Here is a 14,888-nt window from a genome sequence, read left to right as displayed (position 1 = left end):
ATCCTGTAGACTTTAAATGTTTGTTTTTTTGAAAATCCTTTTGATTCTTCTTTGGAAATGTTCTTTATCACAGAGTTACTGCTACTGTCTGTTTGCAGGAACAGCCTAAGCAGCCAGAGCCCTATAAGGCTGATAACTGCTGCCATGCAAGCTCAGCAGGTCAGCTTTTCCTCTTTCCTCCCGTCCTCCAAAATAAGCAAAACCAACATTCTGCTTTTCCAAAACAGAGCAAAACAAGTTGTTTCTATTGTCTGTTTGTTGACGAAGCTGGTGGATGCTCAGCAGAAAATGTGTGAAGGGAACAGGAGGGCTTGGATCCTCAGTTCACCCAGTAGCAGCAACAACTAATGATTCAACATCTCTTCGATGACAGACTGCAGTAGATCAGCTTAAGTCTATCATGAAACTGCCTTTTGGCTTGAAATTGCTCGGATGCTAAGTTGTCAAGACTTGAAATGTATAATGGAAATTTGGATGTATCTCTCATGTTTCACAGTAGATATATTACCCACAGCTCTCTAATTTAACTGATGTTATATAAAATTAATAAGATTCAGGCATAATCTTTCTCCTTCTTCTCTTTTTTTTAAGGGACCCTTGAGAATAAATCCTAAGAAGTACCATGAAGCCTTCATTCCATCTCCAGTAAGTGTAATTTTATAATGCTTTAAAGTTCATAAGTAAAGGTGCATTAAGGTAGGAGTTATGCTGTGGACGAAAGGTCACTCAGAGGTGAATGAGTTGGAATAAATGAACATGATCTGGATTTTCTTTTAAGTCACATATTCCCAAACAAATCCTGCTTTTTCATACCTCAAAGAACTACTTACTTAGCTTGTCCTGAAATTGGGGATACTGCTGGGTCCCACAGAAGCCAGCTGAAGGCAGATTTGAGGACCACCATATAGTGTAATCAGAAACCCTTGGTTTATGGCTGCAAAGGTTTTATAGATTTTCCACCGATTTAAGTTAATCTTCCCTAAACAAATATGCTCTCCATTTTCGATCTGCTGCATGAGCTAATTTGAAAAGTCATTCCAGAAATAATATGCATGATTCCTTTTCATGTGCCCGCTTTTGCACGAACTGTATCTTGGTTGGCTTGGGATGTGCTTCTGTCACATGGGACTGGCTTGTGCCTCTTCTCTCTTCTTTCCTTATTTTGACAGAAAAGAAGGGCTCTTGCAATTTCAGGGACTTCCAGTAGGGAAGGTGACCTCACAGCTGGCACAGCCAAGGCTTTTTATCTGGAACTGACTCAGTCAATATGTTACCGTCAATGAGAGAGAGTTTCATATTGAAACATTTTGTTGGTGGGGGGGAGAGAAGGCAGAGCCTGCCCTGAGACAGTGAAACACTGACTCTGTTGTTGTCCCTGCTACTGACAGTGCTATTGTTTTGGGGCTTGGATTGAAAGCCTTGAAATTCGTGGCGTTTGTCAGTTCACGTTGTTGATTTGGGATAATGTTTTGGAGCCCACTTTGTTAGAGAAGGCTGGCGTTACAGGGGTGGAGGTCGGTCGGGGTTGCACAAGGTAGGTTAAGATTAACTAGAGGAAGAAGTGCAGAGCAGCTCTCCAGTACATCAGTAGAGCAGCACTGTGTGTGTAAGTGAAAGGAACTGTGATCCTTCCTTCACAGGTGTCCTTGTAGGTGTGGTAAGTGTAAGCGGTTAAACATATTCTCTGAAATTACAAAATGCAAGGTTAAATGAGGAATCCAGCTACTCACATGAGTTTAACTGGATGTGAACCTTTACCCCTAATCACCCCTAGTGTCCAGCTGTTGCCTTGTGCAGTCGATTGCTCGCTGTTCTGCGTGCAGGAATACATACATAAAGGAGGGTTGGTCGAGGTTGTTCTCTCAGCTATCTTTCAACTTTTCTGCCCTTTGTGGAGCTGAATACCAGAACCAGCCTTGTCCCTGATAACAAGCAGAATCAACACCTGGATGAAGATGACTCTGGCTGGTGGGGACACAGTCCTCACTTTAAGACAGATGCTTTAGGAAGCTTATCCTTCGTATAACGTTATTTGCCGTAACGGAGGGTTTGCAGCCTTCGTGTTCTGCAGGACTTCCATCATTGCCAGATGCTGCAAGAGCTGCAGCTGTGAAGAATCACCCTTTGTCTCCTGCTGTTGACTAGGGCACTGTGCTCCTTTCTCTTCAGCTCTGACTTGGCTATGGCTTCATGGAGTTCAAATGCAACAGCTGTTCACCTTCTAACATCAGAAGTCCCAGGGTGTTTCTTGCTGCAAATGTGCTCTCTCTGCTTGTCTCATTGTTGCATGAAGAGTTGAGGGGAAGGCCCAGGGCCTCTCTCTTGAAAGCTACCCAGAGAATGGACCTGAGCATTTAAATCTCTGCCTCGCATCTCGTGTCTTCCCTGCACACAGTAGTGTGGTTTGAAATGACGGCATTGTCAATGTGAAGAATGATACTGCTGAGCACGAGTGGTGGAGTGACTGTGGCTGTGCTGTGCTTGTGGAAGACACTTTCAGAGCAGATGAAAGCACTGCAGATCTCCCTCTTGTCACAGGGGGATAGAGAGCACTGCCGGTGATTCACAGGTGGCCCTGGAGCAGTAAAAGCCCCGTGCTCCCTGGAAAAGCAAAAAACTGATGGCAATTTCCTAATTACAGCTTTGTTGCAGGCATTGGAATTAACTGCTGTAAAATAGGTGTGAACACATATATAAGTGTGTGTGTATATATATATACATATAGGGGTATATTTGGTTTGGGATGAGAGTGACTGGCTGCGATTCAAGACAAGACTCTTGCAGAGTATGGTGATGCAGCTTTAACTAGGTGGTGTGACACGTCAGACACCTTTACAGGGAGTGGTGGAAAGGGTCTGCCTTGCGTTTTCTTGGTCGCAGGAGAGAAGGAAAAAAGGTGTAGAACAAACAAATTATCGTGAATGCCAGCCTGTGTCCTGCAATGCAGAGCAGCTACAGGTACAGACAAAAAAAAAGCAGGCATTTTCCTTAAAAAGTGACTTTGAACTTTTCTTTTTATGTATGTGGTGGATTTAGGTAAAGAGTTGGGGCAGAAGGGAGAGGGTAGGGAGAAATGAGGAATAAGACCATGTGTAAAAAATCTGGCTTTTTGAAAAGAACAGTTTCCAGTTTGAATTATGTTGGTCCAAGAGGCTTTGCAATTTTTCTGCATCTTGTCATGGGAGGCAGCTCTCACACAGCTGTTGAGCTGCTGCTGCTTTTCTTTCTAAGAGTAATTTGGTCTCTTGGAGGACGGCCTTAGTTTCACATCATGGCAGGGTTCTGCCGTTTTATTGTTTTGGTATCTAAGCAGAGTAAGATATTTATGTGATATTAGGGCTTCATGTTTTCAGGTTATAAAAGAAGTTTTTCTTGGAGACCGAGCACACTGGTAGTTCTGATTTGATTTACTCAAGCATATGAGACTCAGGAGTGTGTATCTGAGAAGTGACTAAAGTTGTGATTAAGATTTTAATTCTTGTGAGGCTGTTTTTTTCATTGAAAGACAATGAAGTACTAATCTAAAGAAACTCATCTTCTTTTTTTGTACCTCAAAACTATGCAAAGATAGCTCTCTAGAAAAGCTATGTTGACTGCTCATGTTGATACTAAATGCTCACATTGTTTGACACGTTCATGGCGTGGTAAACAGACACATGGAATTTTTCATGTACTGAATTATGGGGAAACAGAAATGAAAGCAGGAAGAGCACTGTCAATAATTAGCCAAAAAAAAAGGACAAAACTGGCAGTCCTTTAAAAACTAAAACCTTTGTGTTGGCATCTTTAGGAAACTTCATCTTTATTCACCCCATGAAGAAAATCTTCCAAACTAAATCTAGATTAGCCAAATGCCAAACATGTCTGGGGTGGATAATCATAGTGCGTACAATTAGTAGAGGCTCTTGTGCAAGGATGTTAACCCAGAGTATTGAGAGAAGGTGTCCTAACATGTCTGTTACAGTAAAAGATCTTCTGGCTTGCAGTTGGCATCTGTAGTCATCATTTTTTGGAATCTCTTCTAACATAAGTTGTGCCAAATGCAGAATATATGGTGTCAACTATTTAAAAAAAAGAGACTGCATCTCCAGCCGCTCTCCAGGCCACCTTCACAGACTGACCTGCTGATCCCGGAGCTGCATGTCCTTGCTTTCCCATCTCACCAGGAGAGCAGCAGGCAGCTCTGCACGGGGCACTTTGCAGAGACTGTCTTGTAAACATGTTCTGAACAATAGCTTTGAGTGCTTGAGTTGGGAACTTAATGTGTGAAGAACTGTGACTGCAGAAAACTCTCTACCCATTCCCAAGAGTAACTGTAGAGGAACTGAGCAGAGCTTGCAGACAATACATTTTGAGGGCTTGGCTCTGTCTTGAATAAATAGTGTGGAACTACTGTGCTGGCACATACATGCAAAGGAGCTTATTTGCTGAAAGATACTGCATGTTGAAGGGCATATGGTGGATCCATTTCATTTCTGTGCACAGCTGCACGATGTTTGTCTCACCAGGGTGTATGTCTTTTTGATGACAGTGTTTTAAAGCTCATAACAACTGTAATTTAATATGTTTTGGTCTGGCATTTATTTTTCTTCCTCCTTGACTAGGATGGGACTCGCGATATCTTTATTGATGGAGTGGTTGCTCGCAACAGAGCCCTGAATGGTGACATCGTGGTAGTGAAACTGCTTCCCAAGGAGCAATGGAAGGTCAGTTCAGTATATTTTTCTGTGATTTGACAGAAAGAGCTTATTACTGTTTTCTTCACTAAACTTAGGGCCTGAGACAGAGAATAGAGAATTTCCTACAAATCAGATTAGCTAAATTGCGATTTATGCTGCTGTAGATTAAAACTTTATCCATTACAACATTTGGAAGAAGTGATACCTAAAAGTGTTAAAACCTCACTCTTTGTATAGAATGGCCACCTTTATCACTGTATGGGGAAGTCTGATGACAAGGCTGGTTCAAAGCATGGTTGTCAGAGGTGACTTATGATATCTGTTATTTAGCTGTCTTCATCCTGTTGGCATTGGATAGCTCTGTAGGTGTTTGCAATTGCTCATGTATTTGACAAGTGTTGTTCACAAAGCTTTAGTAATGATTAACTCTCTCTAATTTGTGGGTCCTCAGTCCATGGAAAGCTTATCTTGTCACAGCTCCAGATTTTGTGGTAATACCCTTCTTTACATGAATGAAGAATGTGTGAAATGATTGGAGCAATGCAAATGTGGGACAATCCATTTTTCATTTTCATGTCTGGGAATTTCACTAAGATCACTCTCTCTGGGTTTTTTTTTCTTTCACTGATCAAACTCAAAGTCCTTTCAAACATCTGGATAATTTTATCTTGTTTGCAGGTTTATCTTTTAACACCACTATGCAAGGAAAGTTCTTCCTCCTTTTCTCTAGTTGCTGAGAGATGCAAGCTACAGTTAGCAATTTTAACATGGGTTTTCACACATAAGCATGACAGAACTGCCACAAATTGTTTTCCAAACATGGTTTTTGAACTCTTCTTGAGAATTTAAAGACTATTGTATATCTTTTGGACAAAAGTTATAGTGAGGGTGATTCCAGCATGGTGGGGACTGGTCTGAACTACTTTGGCCTGGTGCTTTTTACTCATTCTAGCTACCTTCTCTGCCTGTCTTTGTTTGAAGTTATGTGTTTTTAGGCTTGCAAATACAAGGTCTTCAGTCTGGTCATTTCCTGAACCTTCTACCTTCTCTGTTTAAATCTAATAGCAATGGAAATGATGGTTTGAAACATATTAGAACTTGTCTCTTCCTTTTAAGAATGCATAAAATGAGTGAACGACCTAAGTATTTATTGACACATGTAAATGCAAAATTACCTTATGCAAAAGGCAATCATAAGTGGGATCTAAGATATGACAGGTATATCCATATACAAATGTAGGAAAGAGGTCTGCTGCTAGCTATGTAACCTCTGAAAACCAATTTTGAGGATCAAAGCAAATCTTCTGATAGCTATTCAAGAGTCCAAATCAGAGTTCACTAAAGCGGTGATGATTACTATATGTTTGGATCACCAAATCCATATACATAAATTATCTTTTGTATTAGACCATTTCATATAGTTGGAAAAATGGAATAGTTCGGGTGCTTAGATCCTTTGCCAGGACCTGCCAGCACAAGGGCTTCTTTGTAGGCTTGGTAGAGGTTGCCTGAGCTGGAAGCTTTGTCTGCAGTTTTCCATTTATATCTGGCTCTAAACAAAGATAACGCCTCTCTCTCTCTCTTATATCCTCATACCTTCATATGTTCAACAGTAATCTTCTTTTATGAATACAAGAGGAAGGGTTCAGAATATTCTCCCTCTCCTGAGCAAATGCTGGAATAAATATAACTGGTGGAGAAGTGGTGTCTGACTGCAAGGAGGCAATTCAGAAGATTTCAGTGTTTTGTAGTACGGTTATGATTCTTCTGTGGTGAATTTAGCCTTGCCAAATGAAGTAGCTGGAACATGCCAGTCATGTTTTTCAGCCACACAGGTGCTGCCCTGTGTAGTCGCATTTTTTGTTTCTTGCCATCAGCAACTTAATCAGCGATGACATCCCTTTTCCCCTGCTCCCTGAATTTCTTGCTACACGCTCATGTTTGTATTAGTTCTTTGGGAAAGGTGCCACTAAGTTGCACTGAAAGATACTGCATTCTGCCAAGTAATTCATACTGATTAATGATAAACTGTCACAACCTATTTTAGGTTTTTCCATTTGTTTAGTCTCATGCTGCTGCAAAGCTGCCACATAGGTGTCTTGAGGGTTTTCTCCTTCCCATTGGGCCTTTGGAACAAGCTGAACAGCTTCAATTATTTCCTTGAAAAATGTAAATCAGATGTAAGGTATAACTGATGCTCTCAGGGGAGACTTTACAGGCTCTGTACACATTGGTTTGTTAGGATTGAGATGTGCGTGCTGATCATTTTTGTGGGTTCACTATTCCCAACCCATTAGTCTGTGCTCCACTGAGAACTGAGCTGGGTTTTTTGCTGGTAAACCAATGTCTTGCACAAGATAAGGTTGCTGTTACAGCAGGGTGGTGGCTGTGTGCCTTCTGAGTTTCAAACACCCTGGATGGCCTCTGGATGCTCTGGGAGAAGATCTTCCCATTGCTAGTGCAGGTGATTCTTGCCATGGACCTCTTCGTGCAAAGTCACAGTGTAATGCTGCGTCCCAGTAATGGCAGGACTTGACTTCGCTGGAACCTCGGTTCAATTTAGGTGTGTAAATGGGAGGAAGGGGGAGAACCTGTGACTGGTAAAACTATGGATTTTGGATAGGGAAATCTGTGTGTTTGCTTGAAGACTTGAGAAAGTTAGGAGCTGCCCTGTACCCAGTGAGTCAGTTTTTGCAGGTCAGGTGCCTGTGAGAGAAGAACACTGGCTGGAGAGCAGTTTCTCCAGGGATATACTGTGTTCTGCTGAGCCTGTAATGGTGATACCTTACGCACAGGTATAAATGCCACAGTGAAATGTAAGGGGATGGTGGAATACTCTAGATGCATGGTTGTACTTTATGTAATACCTTCTTGAGAGGGACAGAGATATTTTCTTCCTCCAGCTCTCCACTTCCTGGCTCAGTGGTGGGAAATCTATCAGGCTTGAATTTCTCAACATCATGTCCTTCCCAGCATGTGCATCAAGTGCTTGGATGAGCTACCGTGGTCCTCCCTGTGCTTATTTTGCCTGGTCTTAAAGCTCTGTTTGTTCATACATCCTCTGGGAGAGCTGCTTGCTGTTCAGCGATGATCAGTTTGTCCATATTTCTGTGCTTACTATTAGCTGTGATCAAGAGCCAACAATTTCAGTGTGGCACCACCAGCTTGAGGGAGAGACATTTTGTCCCCAAAATTTGTTATCTTGCGCTCCTGAAGAAGGTGGCCATTGGCTTCCTGCCAGGGTCGAGCAGCGTGCGTTGCGGTGACCGCATTTGGAGGCTGTATTTCAGAATACAGCCTGTATTCTGTCCTCTTATGTTACATCTTGGGAATATTGAGGTGCTATGGTAACTTTCAAATATTTAGCTTTTGCAAAGTAAGGTATTTGACTTAGACTGTTTTTCCAGGTACTTAACCTACTCTTAGCGAATGAAGTCAGAGTATCGTTGCAGTTAGCTAGACTGTCCCCTTCTTACTTCAAGCTGTAGGGCTTCCCTGAATCTGTGCCTTTATCTTCTGGAAGAACGTCATGATAAAAGATAGCCAGTGACAGAGAATATACCTCAGTCCTTGTCAATTATTCTGATAAAGAAGAAAAATGGTGCTTTATTTCTTGACTGATTTTCACTACTTTAACTTCCACCCGTGGGTTCTTATTATATTTTATGGAGTTGTGCTTACATCAATTTCAGGAGCTTCAATTATACAGTGACATAATTACTGGAAGGCAAAAAAATGTTGATATGATGACTACAGCAATATTTCTCAGGCTCATCAAGGAGAGAAGCAGTGTGTCAGTATAAAGGATAAACCTAACCCATCTTTCCTCACAGCCTCTTTTTGCTCTTTTACTGTCTGCTTAATTGCCAGACAGAATTTGTTTCATTTCAGATATCTGTTTTGGTTTTTCTTGCAAGATGTAATTTCTTTGGTGGAAGGAAATAGCATAATAAGTCATTTGATATCACTTGGGGCTTGGATTCCTGGCCCAATCTCTGGTGCTTTTAGAGTAGTAGTTTATAACATGGAATGTTTTTCATGACAACCGTCTCACGCATTGCATGCTATGGCTGAAATTTTAGAGTCTTAGTCTGAAAATAGTACCCAGATGAGGACTTCTTGCTGCTCAAAACTGCCTGAAAGGAATTTTGGGGTCCATCCCCCTATTGCTTGCTACAATATGCAGGAGAGATCTCCAGTTCTGCATCTGCTTGCAGCAGTGGTATATTAAAACAATAACAACATATAATATTGTATATTGTACATAAAATAATGACAGATTAACCTGCCAGTTTCTCAGAAATCAGGGCCTGCAAGTGGTACCTTTTGTTGTTGTTGTTGTTGTTGTTTCATGAATCATTTCCTCCTCAGCTTAAAGTGCTCCTTTGCACTTTAACGTTTGGACTTGGTTATCAATGGCACACATCGCTGATGACAGCATTATATGGTAATAATACATTGCCATATGTATTATTGGGAATATTGGGAATATTGAGGTGCTATGGTACCTTTCATCTTGTCAGAAGGTCGCCAAGGATGTAGAACACACGTACAGTGTGTGTTGCTGGGTAATAGGATAATGGGTCCAGCATTTTAGTCATGAACTGTCGGAAAGTGATAGAAATAGTAATTCTTCATAGCTCATGAAAGCACATGTTCTGTTCAACACTGAGATGTCAGATACAATACAGTGCAGCAGGAGATCTTAGAACTCCCTCTTCTAGAGCCATACATCAGAGAAATATTTAAGCACTTTCTGTACAGGAGACATAAACTACAGTTCACTTTTCCCAGCTGGGACTGTTGTTGGCATAATTACAAACAAACGCAGAGATGGAACAATTTGATTCAAGCAGACATCACAAATATCACCATGTATAGTTTGAACAGAGCTACGTATCCTGGCATGTCACTGCCTCCAACTGTTGGTGAAAACCTATGAACCGTTAGTTGTCCAGAGGGGATGCTAGCTTTGGATTTGCCCTGGAGAATAATGATTCATTTCAACCAAATTATTCTGAGAGTCAATTTCTTCTCAACATTTCCCAGCTAATGTAAGGATAACTGTAACTCAGGAGAAGATGGGGTTCTTAGAGGGTTATCACAGCAATACTATTTGAGTCTAACAATCAAGAATGTTGTTTGGAAACATTACATTCATAATAATTAAAAAAAAAACAAACAGTTCTGGAGAAGTCATTATTGAAATAGTAAGTGTTCTGGCACACTAAAAATGTTCAAGTGTAATTCATGATATCCAGGAGTAAAGTGGGAAGCCTAAGAAGCCAGCTAGGAAGATGTCCAGAAAAGCAGAGCTCTAGCAAATCTGAAAGGTTGATGGATGCTGTAGGGAGGAAGGGTAGTTGGTTTTTCTTTATTTGTTTTGCTGTAGACTTTACAGTGAGGGCTGTAAGTTGATGGTCGCACACATGTGCATGCCCCTCCCCATCTTGGCAAATCCCCAAACCACAAATTGGTGGAATCTGGAGAAGCTTCATTACATGCTTACTTTCTGATTGTGCCATTCTCTGGATGGCCACATGTTGTTCCACGCTGCTGGGCCTGGTGGACCTTTGCTTTGAGCTGGCATGGCTCTTTCCAGGCTTTGCTTAGCTCCAAACTAGCTGGGTCTGGAATAGCAATACAGTAGATTGATAGCAAAAAAGCTGAGAAAATATGAAGAGTTTCTCACTGAGACATATGTGGCATTAAATTTGCTTTTCTTGCAGATGTTGTTTTCACATTTTGTTAATCAAATATCACTTGAAGTGAATCAACCGACTTCGTAACATAGTGAGTTTTAATAGCAAGACCCAGCATGCTTTTTATGGTGTATAATGATAAAATTACTATAATGATCTGGGTTGTGTGAGGTTGCTGTGACCCAGTGCTGCATTCAGCCCTTGCCTCGCCCTGGATGTGTAAAACAAGGGGGCAGAAATACTAGCTTTTTGGATGTTGCAAGCAACCTTACCTTCCTGAGAAGGACCTTTCCTGTCAATACCTGCCTCTGTCCCTCTGATGGTAAAGCCAAAACCAGGATCCCAAATAATAAAATCACAAGACAGGTACAGAGTTTTTGAACAATCTAATGTCTTTTTTATTCTTCCTCCTTCTGTGCTGGGTAAGAGTGATATTAAAAGGAAAATTGTTTAGTTAGGTAGGAAGGCAAACTTCTTTTTATTGACTGCCTGCATCCTGTCCTACCAGTGCAGAATTACGTTGCAGATGTGGTTTGGATGCACAGATGCAGAATAAGATAAAAATGTTACCCTTAGGTGAACAGTCAAGCATTAAATAATCATTCATCTCACACGTGGTCAGTTGTTATATCCCCAGTGGAATAATGGCAGATAAGCCCCTTGTGATGGGGGTGACTTCAGGCTGTGTGAGATACCACTAAATTTCAGTGCGTGTTGCTAGAAGAGCTTCATCTTGAATGGAAGGAAGTGATCGTGGGGGCATCTGATCTTACTTTAGAATAGGAGTCAAGCCAACATTTAATATCTGATCTCTGTTCCTGCTCACTTTTTTTTCTTGGTCACATGAATATAATCTAGTACAGCAAATTGTTTCCTTTAACAACTAACTTTTCTTCAAGTGATTGTTTTAAACTCTATTCTTCCAAGTCTTCTGTAAATATGCACACATCACAGTAGATTATTCTTAATCCAATCTCTTATATAACCACTATCATTTTGGACTTGTCTTAGTTCTTGGTTCCTGTGGAATTAGTATTTCTTAGAACTGTTTGGTTTTTGCCAGTTTGGAGACTTATTTGATGATATCACATGATTATTTGGAGCCCGCACCTTATAAGAGAGAGTCAGGATACCTGTTGTTGTGATGGGATTGGTTTTTGGAATGTCACACACATTAAACTCACTTAACTTTTTATAAACGCTTTCTTGAAAGACTGTCCAGGTTTTCAGTAGTCTGGGTTTCTTTCAGATCCACATAATTAGGAATAAGTTTAAATAAAGTGTACTGATGATAAAAGTTCCATCTGGCCTAAAATTTGTACAGTGAATATTATACTCTGTTTTCTTAAGGAGATTGTACCCCTTATTTAGCTTGATAGCTGGAGAAACGAAGAGCTACTATGACAATAAAAAGCTGTTAATCTTTAAAGTCCTTAGGTGAGATGGTTTTGGATCGTATCCGAAGTTCTGAAGGAAAGGAAAAGTGCTATGTATCTATTTGCATGTTTGTTCTTGTTATCAGCTGGCAGAGAGACAACAGTTGGCTGCAGTATTTACATGTGGTCAAAGCTACTAAGGTTGGCTCATTAACTCTTTTCCCTTATTTCCTTAACTCATGTTTATTTTTCTTAAAGCTATAAATCAGAGGAACAAGGAATCTAAAATAGAGGTGATTTATGTAATGAAGAATTGCAGCAGCTGGAGGAGTGACAGGGATTTTTCTACAACAGGTTCTTTAGGGCAAGATGTGGGACCTCATTTATAACCACATGGTTCTTGGAGTTAAGGAAGATATTTGTCATCAGGGATGGGATGCCTTAAATTTGTTGTTGGCACAAGGTAATTTGTAACTATCTAAGATAAAGGTGTCTGAAGTCTAATAGTTAGGTTTTGAATCAGCGTGCCGCTAGCTTCAAAGGGCCGGGATGGTTGTTCCTTCTCCCAAACACTGTTGCTGTGTCTTCCTCCAGATGAGGCAGTATAGCCAGGTTGAGGAGATCTCCTGGCCTCCCACTCCCTCCTGTCCTAGCTTTGTGACATTATTTGCTATGAGGGGATTCCCTTCTCCTCAAATTTCTGAAGCTAATATCCTAACTGCTAGGCACATCACAAGAACTGGGAATGAGTCTATTTTTGGTGCGCTATCACACAGTGGAAGGTGGCCAGTGATTATGCATCAATAAGCAGTTTTCTTAACACTGCTAACACGGGAAGTCTTACTTGCTTGCTACTTGGTATTATCCTTCACCCAATTAACATACAAATCATCACCCTGGAATCTGTAACTGTGGCAGCATCTCTTTCTGCAACATCCTGAAGAATTGCAAGTGATGCTTTCAATCAACTTTCTTATTTAAGAGGTGCCACTCAAAGCACTGAAAGATAAATTAAAATTCCTGATTATCTTTTCCAACAAATTCCTCACTGCTTCAGTAGTTGTGTACTTGACATCATTTCTCAGCATGTGCTCACTGATAAGACAACTAATGTGGGTTTTTGAAGGTCCCAGATTCTATCTGCACTTTCCAGTTTTTGTCCCAACCTTAACTACCTGGAGGCTTTTAAAAAAGTGTTGGTAATGACTATAGGAAAATACTGCAGGACAGACTGCTGATCTACCAGCTCTGCTGAAAAAGGCAGTCACTTTTATATGTTTCCTTGATTTCTCACTGTTTCTATTGGTGTATTTTTGTTTTCTGTGTTCTGTCACATTAGGCAATAACTGGTTCATGAAAGTAGGTCTGTCTATGTCTCTTATGAGTTTTTTAGGTTTCCAGTATGCTGGAAGATTCATCCATCTTCAGCTGTATCATCTCCTGGGGCTGAAGCATTTCTTTGTTTTTAGCTTTGTTTAAATTATTTTAAAATAGAGAGCAGTGCCAAAACACGTACTTTTAATTGAGCAGCATTGGAAGTGTGAAAACAAAGACTTGGCGTAATCTAATTAGCACTTGTGTATTTTGGTTGCAAAAAGTGACTGGTGAAGAATTCCCCAGACGTCATTCTCTGTTCTGTCTGAAAAAAATCTTGCATAAAGGTGTATATCCTGCTTAGTTCTTGTTGGTGCTTGGAAGTCCTGACTGTAATGCTTTTGCTAATTAGCTAGCTGCCCGGACATCCTTCTGTTCTTGTTCTCCTTGCTTTTTGCTTGTTTGTTGGAATGAGCGTGGGCCACTTTTGTAAGCTCTACAGAAATTGGCATCTCTTTTCCTGTGGTCTCTTTAAATCCTGTGTGGCATCATGTTTGCCAGGTTGCTGCTGTCTGGGGAGAGTCCCAAGGAGCTCTGTGAAGTGGGAGGGTTATCTCAGCACCTTCTCTTTCTTCCTGACCTAATGACTGTTCAGGGGAGTGGGGTGGGGAGTTCTGGTAAAAGCCTTTAGTACAGTAGCTGCATAACTCACCTCTATGCCCTCCTTGATTTTTTTTCCTGTAAAGTGAATTTCCTTCAGGGTTTTATCATCCCTTTTGATGTCAGATTGCCTGACTTTTTTTTATGTTCTGTGCAGACCAGGTCTGCAGCTGTAGCCCCTTGTAGTAACTACAACTGCTGTGATGGTCTGGCTTAGGTTTGGACTTGTAGCTCTTCTCCCTTCGGCGCGAGGATGAGAGCTTGTCCAGTGACAAGCAGCCTCTCTAAAGGGTCCCATCCACAACAAATCTGGGCAGAGCCCAGCTGTGTCTGACGATGCTGCGGGACCCATGCCCTGCACAGCCCGATTGCCTTGGGCACAGCTCACTGCCCATTTCAGCACAGTCTCTTTCTAACCAAGTACCGTCCCCTGACCTTTAAGCTCATGCTCTTGGCAAAGCAGCCTGGCAACTTTGGAGCTTTGCGAAGGCCTTTCTATTCAGCCATTGTCTCACGGTTGTCCCTTAAATGTGTAATTGCCATGCTGGTGTTAGGCAGCGTATGGCCTCCCTGCTAATTTCCTTCAGTATCTCCGTATTGGAGTAGTACCCAGAGGGCACGTACCAGGGATCCTTTCTGGTGACTGTGCCCGGCTGTGTCACCCAGCCTCTTGTACTGAAGAGCTGCGCAGCATCACCACCGCTGCTGCCCCTGGGTGAGAATAAATGGCTCGTCTGGCTCTAGTTTCTTTATCTAGCTGAGCAGGGGGTCTAATGCCATGGGTGAGTGCTGTGTTGGCAAGCCATCTGGTGCTTGAGCTCACCTCTTCAGGTCGGTGTTGTACCATGTAGACATACCCAAGGTTAATGGATGGCTATTAGTTTAATCTGATTTAATTCAGTAGCTATGCTTCATGCATAGTCAGAGCAGTGTTTTGACAGCATGGCATTACTTTATCTACTCTTCCTGTTTTTTCCCCCATATTCCTGAAGCTTTCTCTAAAACTGTTTATTCTTTTTTCTCTGCACAGTTGTTGAACTGCGAATGTAATATGTTTATCAGCTCAGATTCGCGTCTTGGAAACTTAATTTACCTTTTTATGTAACACTTTATCACTAATGCATGGTAACGTTTCCTGGCAGGATATGCATTGTTAA

General features: G+C 41.4%; 1 protein-coding gene across 1 annotated transcript in view; it reads left to right on the top strand.

Moving 5' to 3' along the window:
* DIS3L2 (DIS3 like 3'-5' exoribonuclease 2) overlaps window positions 1-14,888 on the top strand; it is a 196,733-nt gene that overhangs the window by 22,030 nt on the left and 159,815 nt on the right. The window contains 2 exon segments of the mRNA XM_009323570.1: window positions 592-645; window positions 4,605-4,706. Coding sequence (XP_009321845.1) covers window positions 592-645; window positions 4,605-4,706 — 156 coding nt within the window.

Source organism: Pygoscelis adeliae, unplaced genomic scaffold (assembly GCF_000699105.1).
Source record: "Pygoscelis adeliae isolate BGI_AS28 unplaced genomic scaffold, ASM69910v1 Scaffold245, whole genome shotgun sequence".
NCBI lineage: Eukaryota > Metazoa > Chordata > Aves > Sphenisciformes > Spheniscidae > Pygoscelis > Pygoscelis adeliae.
This window is presented reverse-complemented; position numbering and strand designations above follow the sequence as displayed.